The 9,276-nt window shown below is 42.7% G+C and overlaps 1 protein-coding gene and 1 pseudogene across 1 annotated transcript; both read right to left on the bottom strand.

Annotated features, from left to right (window-relative positions):
• On the bottom strand, window positions 2,686–6,885 carry LOC109129960 (annotated as a pseudogene).
• LOC104759899 lies at window positions 6,978–8,956 on the bottom strand. Its single transcript, XM_010482775.1, has 2 exons — window positions 7,108–8,956; window positions 6,978–6,991 (listed from the first exon to the last, which is right to left on the bottom strand). Exons 1-2 carry the CDS (start codon window positions 8,954–8,956, stop codon window positions 6,978–6,980), a joined length of 1,863 nt encoding a protein of 620 aa, XP_010481077.1.

Genomic DNA, 9,276 nt, shown 5'->3' with positions numbered 1-9,276 from the left:
CGATCAAGAGCCTCCTGAGGAAAATACTTGGAGTTAAACTCCCCCACAAAATCTCCCCAAGTCATACCCCGCTGCACCCTCCGTGCTGTTACCGACCTCCACCACACACGTGCATCTCCTGACAAGTAAAACACTGTCAGATCCACCCTGTACCGGTCGGGACACCTAAGCGAAAGGAAAATATCCTCCATCCGCTCTCTCCACTCATCCGCTACACTCGGTTCGGTACCTCCTGAGAAATACCCTGCTCCCACATGCCGCAGCTGCTCCATCATCCGCACATACTGAGCATCCACTGCCTCGGCCCCCGGCTGCACACCTGCCTGCAAACCCGCCGCAGGCTGCACCTCTGGAACCTGCCCACCAACCCCTGGCGGCACTACTGGAACCTGCCCACCAACCACTGGCGGCACCACTGGACCCTGCCCACCAACCACTGGCGGCACCACTGGATCCTGACCACCACCCACTGGCGGCACTACTGCTGGAAGTCGCTGCAAAACCTGAGCTAGCAAGTCCATCAAGACATCCTCCCTGCCTGGAGCACCTCCTGCTGCAACCCCCACACCCGGGGCAACACCGTGACCGACACCGGGCCCATCCACCCTGCCGTCACCCAAACCAGCCTGGTCTCCAGACACACTAGGATGAACCTGTGACTCCGCCACCTCCTCACTGGCCCTGCTCTGGGTCACACTCACACTGGCCTCAGGAACCTGACCTCGTCCCCGACCACGACCATGACCACGCCCAAGACCACGACCACGACCGCGACCAACAGCATCCTCACCTCTAACCATCTGTTTCAACAAGAACAGAAGGCTAAGCAACAAATAGTTCTAATAACACAAGAACACAACTTACCGTGGAATCACAAAACAGGCTCGAAGAAGATGTTCTAGGACTTCATGCCACACACAATTGACCAACTCACACAATCAATCATAGCATGGAATCCTAAACATCAACAGCAAAAGCACAATGAACCCTAGACCTAGAACCGTAAGGGCTCTGATACCAAAATGAAACAACCCTTCCCGTTTTTTTTTTAATACCTTAATTTACTAGTGGTCCCATACCCACTAACATCCTAAAAACAACCAATAACCACGGATAACCAAATAAAATAGTTTCCATTTAATCCAATAAAATTCCAAAATTAATAAACCAATACTCAATAACACCATAATCCAAATAAAGAAATAACCAAAAGCTAACATCCTACAATGTTCCATTGATTTAATCTAGCAACCTAACAATAGCTAGACCACAATCAATCAAGCCTCTAGAACATCCTCCTCCTCATCGCCTTTGATTCCACGATCACTCTTTTCCTTTATCTGCACACCACAAACAACAATTGAGATGCGTAAGTATTATCATAAATACTTAGTGAGGCCGTCCTCCCATCTACTAGGTTATACACACAAGCATATGAGACCCTCAAGTTAGGCAAAACAAAAAACACACAACAATACATCAAACCAAGGAAAAACAAGTCTCGGATGAGACCAGTGTCGACCGATGCCACACGGTGTCGATCGATGCTACAAACAATGGTGTCGACCGATGCTTAACAGTGTTGACCGATGCCCCTCCAAATGGTGTCGACCGATGCTTCCTAGTGTCGATCGATGCCTCTTCTGCAGACATGATCTACGCGAACACGAACGTTGATCTCTCCTTCCAAATCACCTCGAAACCGTCTCAAACTCACCCAATCTCCTCAGAAACCACTGGGAAACACGAAAACAACGAACCCAAGCAACAAAAACACACAAACAACAAAGAAAACACCCAAACAAAAGAGATCTCATGCTTAGATCAACCATGGTCAAGCACTCACCTCAAGAACAGGAAGATTGGATTGAGAAACGTGGAAAACAACACCTCCAGAAGCTCCCCCTTCGTTTCCAGCAACAGCTTTCACTTCTACAGCCTCAGATCTCTCCAAAATCTCCAAGAACAAGCCCAGAAAATCTCAGAAACGTTTTTCTCTCTTTTCTCTCTTTCTTTTCACTCAACGGCGACAACAATGAGACTCCCCAAAACCCTTAATTCGTCTCTTAACACTTAAATGCGATTTAGGGATTTTAATTGAACCAAACCGAACCAATCAGCAATTAAAACGAACCCGACCAAACCGGAAACACATGGTGTCGATCGATACCACCAAGGGTGTCGATCGACACCCACACCAAAATTACAAGAATTGGTTCGCGGATGTTACACTTCCTCACTCCGGACAGCTTCGGTGTTGGCTGCGAGATATTGATCGACCACAAGATCGACCATTTGGTCGATCAAGTATTTTGACAATCGACCAAATGGTCGATCACACTCCTTGTGCAATCGAGCAATCCTCGATCATTTGCCGAGGCAGGACAGGTTCCGGATGAGATGATCGACCAAAGAATCGACCATTTGGTCGATCGTTCTTCTGTAAAATCGACCAAAATGGTCGATTGGTCTCTCGATCGTACGGTCTAATCCTTACAATCTGAACTCGCACTTAGCTGACCTTAACATCGTGACTTCCTGAAAACTGTAAACAACCAAAGAACATACACCAAACTAAAAATACTAATTCAAACTGAAGAAAAAGAAGATATTTACAAGGATACCATGGGAATGCCTCCCAAGTGCCCTTGTTTTACGTCACTTAGCTTGACGTTACCGCGCCTTTTAGGCGTCTTGAGGTTCCGAGAGAGAAACCGTGGTTCCTTCTTCGATGAAATCATTGGCCAAGTAGGGCTTCAACCTCTGTCCATTCACAACAAACTCATTCCCGGACTTGTTTAACAACACAAAGGCTCCATAAGGTCAAACTTCCTTGATCTTGAATGGTCCTGACCAACGAGACTTGAGCTTTCCTGGGAATAGCTTCAACCGAGAATTGAACAGCAAGACCAGGTCTCCTTCTTTGAACACCCTTGGGAGAATCCTCTTGTCATGGAATGCCTTAGTCCTCTCTTTGTAGATCTTTGAACTCTCATAAGCATCAAGGCGAATTTCCTCTAACTCATTCAGCTGCACCAAACGTTTCTCAACAGCATTCTTGATATCAAAGTTAAGAAGTTTGATTGCCCACATTGCCTTATACTCTAGTTCAACAGGCAAATGACAAGACTTTCCATAGAGAAGGTTGAAAGGAGTTGTTCCAATTGGTGTCTTGTAGGCAGTTCTATATGCCCATAGAGCATCATCTAGCTTCTTTGCCCAGTCCTTCCTTGTGATACCAACTGTTTTCTCAAGAATGGACTTGATTTCTCTATTTGAAATCTCAACCTGACCACTAGTTTGGGGATGGTAAGGTGTAGCAACCTTATGCTTCACTCCATGCTTCTTGAGAAGACTCTCAAAGACCTTGTTGATAAAGTGTTTCCCTCCATCACTAATGACCACTCTTGGAATACCAAACCTTGGGAAGATGATTGTCTTGAACAATTTCAACACTACCTTTGCATCATTGGTAGGACTAGCTATGGCTTCAACCCATTTAGAGACATAATCAACAGCCACAAGTATGTAATTGTTACCATAGGAAGAAGGAAATGGTCCCATGAAGTCAATACCCCATACATCAAACACCTCAACCTCTAAAATAGGATTTTGTGGCATTTCATTTCTCCTGCTGATATTTCCTCTTCTTTGACATGAATCACACTTGGAGATGATCTCTTGAGTGTCTTTGAACATTGTAGGCCACCACAACCCAGCTTGAAGAATCTTTGTGACTGTTTTGAATGTAGCAAAGTGACCTCCATAGGCTGCTCCATGACATAGTTCTACTAACCCTTCAATCTCCTCCTTGGCAACACATCTCCTATAAATCTTGTCTTTACAAAGAGTGTAGAGGTATGGTGCATCCCAATAGTAGTTGTTGATGTCTTTGAAGAACTTTTTTCTATCATAACCAACCAAATTTGGTGGCTCAATCCCACAAGCAAGGTAGTTAACATAATCAGCATACCAAGGACCATTCTCTTCCAACCTCATGACCTCTCCAAGCTTCTTCCAAGTCTCATTGGTGTTTTCAAGCAGTTGAATCGCCATTATCTGTTCTTCAGGAAGTGCATCATTGATTGGAATCTCATTGTCAATCCTTAATCTTGATAGATGATCAGCTACTCCATTCTCAATGCCCTTCTTGTCTTTAATCTCCAAATCAAACTCTTGAAGTAGCAATATCCATCTCAACAGCCTTGGTTTAGCATCCTTCTTTGCTAAGAGATACTTCAATGCTGCATGATCAGTGTGAACAACCACTTTTGAACCCACCAAGTATTGCCTAAACTTCTCAAATGCAAAGACAATAGCTAGGAGCTCTTTTTCTGTTGTAGCATACTTGACTTGAGCCTCATCTAATGTTCTACTTGCATAGTATATGACATGAAGCTTCTTATCTTTTCTTTGACCAAGCACTGCTCCAACTGCATAGTCACTAGCATCACACATGATTTCAAATGGCAAGTCCCAATCTGGTGCTTGAACTATTGGAGCACTAACCAACTCTTCTTTTATCTTCTTGAAAGCTTGAAGACACTCCTCATTGAACTCAAACTCAACTTCTTTACACAACAACCTTGTAAGAGGTCTAGCAATCTTTGAGAAGTCTTTAATGAACCTCCTATAGAACCCAGCATGGCCCAAAAAGCTTCTTATTCCCTTGACCGAATTTGGAGGTGCTAGATTGGTCATCACATCAATCTTAGCTCTATCAACCTCAATGCCTTTCTCAGAGATCTTATGACCCAACACAATTCCTTCTTTCACCATGAAGTGACACTTCTCCCAATTCAAGACCAGATTTGTCTCCTCACACCTCTTTAAGACCCTGCACAAATTAGAAAGACAACCAGAAAAAGAATCTCCATAGACAGAGAAGTCATCCATGAAAACCTCCACAACATCCTCAATTAGATCAGAAAAAATTGACATCATGCATCTTTGGAAAGTAGCTGGAGCATTACACAGTCCAAATGGCATCCTTCTATAAGCAAAAGTACCATAAGGACATGTGAAAGTAGTCTTTTCTTGATCATTAGGATGTATGGGGATTTGAAAGAAACCAGAATAACCATCAAGAAAGCAATAATGAGTATGACTAGCAAGCCTCTCTAACATTTGATCAATAAATGGTAAAGGAAAGTGATCTTTTCTAGAAGCAGCATTGAGTCTCCTATAATCAATACACATTCTATGACCAGTTATAGTTCTAGTAGGAATCAACTCATCTTTATCATTCTTAACAACTGTAACTCCTCCTTTCTTTGGCACCACATGTACAGGTGAAACCCATGTACTATCTGATATAGGATATATGATACCAGCATCAAGGAGTTTAAGAATCTCTTTCCTCACCACATCCCTTAAGTTAGGGTTTAACCTTCTTTGTGGTTCAATGGAAGTCATTGATTCATCATCTAAATGAATTCTATGCATGCAAAGAGTTTCTGAAATCCCTTTTATGTCATCAAGTGAATAACCAATAGCTCTCCTAAACTTTTTCAATTCACCTAGAAGAGTAACAGTTTCATGTTCACTAAGCTCCTCATTGATAATGACAGGGTAAGTAGAGTTTTTACCTAGGAAAGCATACCTTAGCCCCTTAGGGAGTGGTTTGAGTTCAATCTTGGGTGCCTTAAGCTCACTCCAATCCTCATTCGAATTTACCTCAACTGAACACACCACTTGCTTTTTCAACTCAAGGAAGCTTTCACCATCTTTAGAAGGCTTGTGAGAGTCAAGAATCTTTTGATATCCCTCACTATCCTCCTTAAGTAACCCAAACTCTCCTTGCTTAACTGTCAAAGTGCTTTGGAGCTCATCTTCTATAGCCAATTCCTCCAAAAGCTCATCAGCCAAAGCTTCCATCTTCTCAATGTAGAACACTTGACCACCAATTGTAGGCTTCCTCATCACTTGGTTGATGTCAAAAGTCAAAGCTTCCTTTCCCAAATTCAATTGAATCTTCCCACCTTTCACATCAATCATGGTTCCAGCAGTTCTTAGAAATGGTCTCCCCAAGATGAGTGGATCCTTTGGTTCCTCATCCATTTCAAGAACAACAAAGTCGGTTGGAATCTCAAAATGACCAATCATCACCGGGAGATCTTCAAGCACTCCAACAGGGGTTCTAATTGATCTATCAGCAAGAACTAGGGTGATCATACACTTCTTGTAGTGTGTGAAACCCAGTCTCTTAGCAACCGAGAGAGGCATCAAACTCACACTAGACCCCAAATCACATAAGCAATGGCCAAAAGATAAAGGTCCTAGAGTGCAAGGGAGAGTGAAGCTACCAGGATCTTCAAGCTTCTTTGCCACCACTTTGTTTTGAATGATAGCACTACACTCATGAGTCAAGATAACCATTCCTTGGAGAGCTTTCTTCTTCTCCAAAACTGCATCCTTGAGGAACTTGCTGTAAGAGGGGTTCAACAAGAATGCATCAATGATAGGCGTTGTGATAGCAACATCCTTCATTTGTGCATCAAACATGGCTCTATACTTGTCCACTTGTTGCTTTTTGAACCTTCCAGGAAATGGCAGCCTTGGTTCATAAGGTGGAGGCACAAAAAGAGTTTCTTTGGCAACACCTTTACTTTTCTTGGTAATTTCATCAATGGTTTTGTCTTGCTTAGGCTCCTCAACCACTTTACTCTTCCCTTTGTCAACCACAACTCCTTCAGCTTCTTTATCTTTACCCAAATCTTTCAATATCAGCTCATCTTCATCATCAATCTCAACCACTACCTCCCCTCCTTTAGGCTCAATGTCCCTATTGAGCTCATTAGTTAGTAGCTGCTTACCACTTCTCAACATGATGGCGTTTACAAACTCCTTTGGGTTTGGTTCTGGTTTTCCCGGTAGTGAACCCATTTGTCTTGTAGAAGAGGAGGAAGCTTGTCCTTGGACTTGTGTTTGCAGCCTCTCAAACTTGGCATTTCAACTCACCATAGACATTGTCAACCTTATGGTGTATGGCCTTCATTTGTGTAGCAANTTCCTCAATTAGATCATAAAAAATTGACATCATGCATCTTTGGAATGTAGCTGGAGCATTACACAATCCAAATGGCATCCTTCTATAAGCAAAAGTACCATAAGGACATGTGAAAGTAGTTTCTTGATCATTTGGATGTATGGGGATTTGAAAGAAACCAGAATACCCATCAAGAAAGCAATAATGAGTATGACTAGCAAGCCTCTCTAGCATTTGATCAATGAATGGTAAAGAGAAATGATCTTTCCTAGATGCATCATTGAGTCTCCTATAATCAATACACATTCTATGACCAGTTATAGTTCTTGTAGGAATCAATTCATCTTTATCATTCTTTGGTACCACATGTACAGGAGAAACCCATGTACTATCCGATATGGGATATATGATACCGGCATCAAGGAGTTTAAGAATCTCTTTCCTCACCACATCTCTTAAGTTAGGGTTTAACCTTCTTTGTGGTTCAATGGAAGTCATTGATTCGTCATCTAAATGAATCCTATGCATGCAAAGAGTTTCAGAAATCCCTTTTATGTCATCTAGTGAATAACCAATAGCTCTCCTAAACTTTTTCAATTCACCAAGAAGAGTAACAGTTTCATGTTCACTAAGCTCCTCATTGATAATGACAGGGTAAGTAGAGTTTTTACCTAGGAAAGCATACCTTAGCCCCTTAGGGAGTGGTTTGAGTTCAATCTTGGGTGCCTTAAGCTCACTCCAATCCTCATTCGAATTTACCTCAACTGAACACACCACTTGCTTTTTCAACTCAAGGAAGCTTTCACCATCTTTAGAAGGCTTGTGAGAGTCAAGAATCTTTTGATATCCCTCACTATCCTCCTTAAGTAACCCAAACTCTCCTTGCTTAACTGTCAAAGTGCTTTGGAGCTCATCTTCTATAGCCAATTCCTCCAAAAGCTCATCAGCCAAAGCTTCCATCTTCTCAATGTAGAACACTTGACCACCAATTGTAGGCTTCCTCATCACTTGGTTGATGTCAAAAGTCAAAGCTTCCTTTCCCAAATTCAATTGAATCTTCCCACCTTTCACATCAATCATGGTTCCAGCAGTTCTTAGAAATGGTCTCCCCAAGATGAGTGGATCCTTTGGTTCCTCATCCATTTCAAGAACAACAAAGTCGGTTGGAATCTCAAAATGACCAATCATCACCGGGAGATCTTCAAGCACTCCAACAGGGGTCCTAATTGATCTATCAGCAAGAACTAGGGTGATCATACACTTCTTGTAGTGTGTGAAACCCAGTCTCTTAGCAACCGAGAGAGGCATCAAACTCACACTAGACCCCAAATCACATAAGCAATGGCCAAAAGATAAAGGTCCTAGAGTGCAAGGGAGAGTGAAGCTACCAGGATCTTCAAGCTTCTTTGCCACCACTTTGTTTTGAATGATAGCACTACACTCATGAGTCAAGATAACCATTCCTTGGAGAGCTTTCTTCTTCTCCAAAACTGCATCCTTGAGGAACTTGCTGTAAGAGGGGTTCAACAAGAATGCATCAATGATAGGCGTTGTGATAGCAACATCCTTCATTTGTGCATCAAACATGGCTCTATACTTGTCCACTTGTTGCTTTTTGAACCTTCCAGGAAATGGCAGCCTTGGTTCATAAGGTGGAGGCACAAAAAGAGTTTCTTTGGCAACACCTTTACTTTTCTTGGTAATTTCATCAATGGTTTTGTCTTGCTTAGGCTCCTCAACCACTTTACTCTTCCCTTTGTCAACCACAACTCCTTCAGCTTCTTTATCTTTACCCAAATCTTTCAATATCAGCTCATCTTCATCATCAATCTCAACCACTACCTCCCCTCCTTTAGGCTCAATGTCCCTATTGAGCTCATTAGTTAGTAGCTGCTTACCACTTCTCAACATGATGGCGTTTACAAACTCCTTTGGGTTTGGTTCTGGTTTTCCCGGTAGTGAACCCATTTGTCTTGTAGAAGAGGAGGAAGCTTGTCCTTGGACTTGTGTTTGCAGCCTCTCAAACTTGGCATTTCAACTCACCATAGACATTGTCAACCTTATGGTGTATGGCCTTCATTTGTGTAGCAAGTTCAATAGCTCCTCGCCCTTGTCCTTCTAGGAGTTGTCTAAGTAGAGCATTTGTGTCATCTACTTGACCTTGAGGCTGTGGTGCATGCATTTGTTGTTGAGGTTGGGAATAGCTTTGAGGCTTTGCTTGGTAATTCCCTTGAGGCTTTTGTTGATAATTGGGTTGAGAAGGAAAACCAGGTGGTTTTTGTGGTGGA

The sequence above is a fragment of the Camelina sativa genome, chromosome 17 (assembly GCF_000633955.1).
Source record: "Camelina sativa cultivar DH55 chromosome 17, Cs, whole genome shotgun sequence".
Taxonomy (NCBI): Eukaryota; Viridiplantae; Streptophyta; class Magnoliopsida; order Brassicales; family Brassicaceae; genus Camelina; species Camelina sativa.
This window is presented reverse-complemented; position numbering and strand designations above follow the sequence as displayed.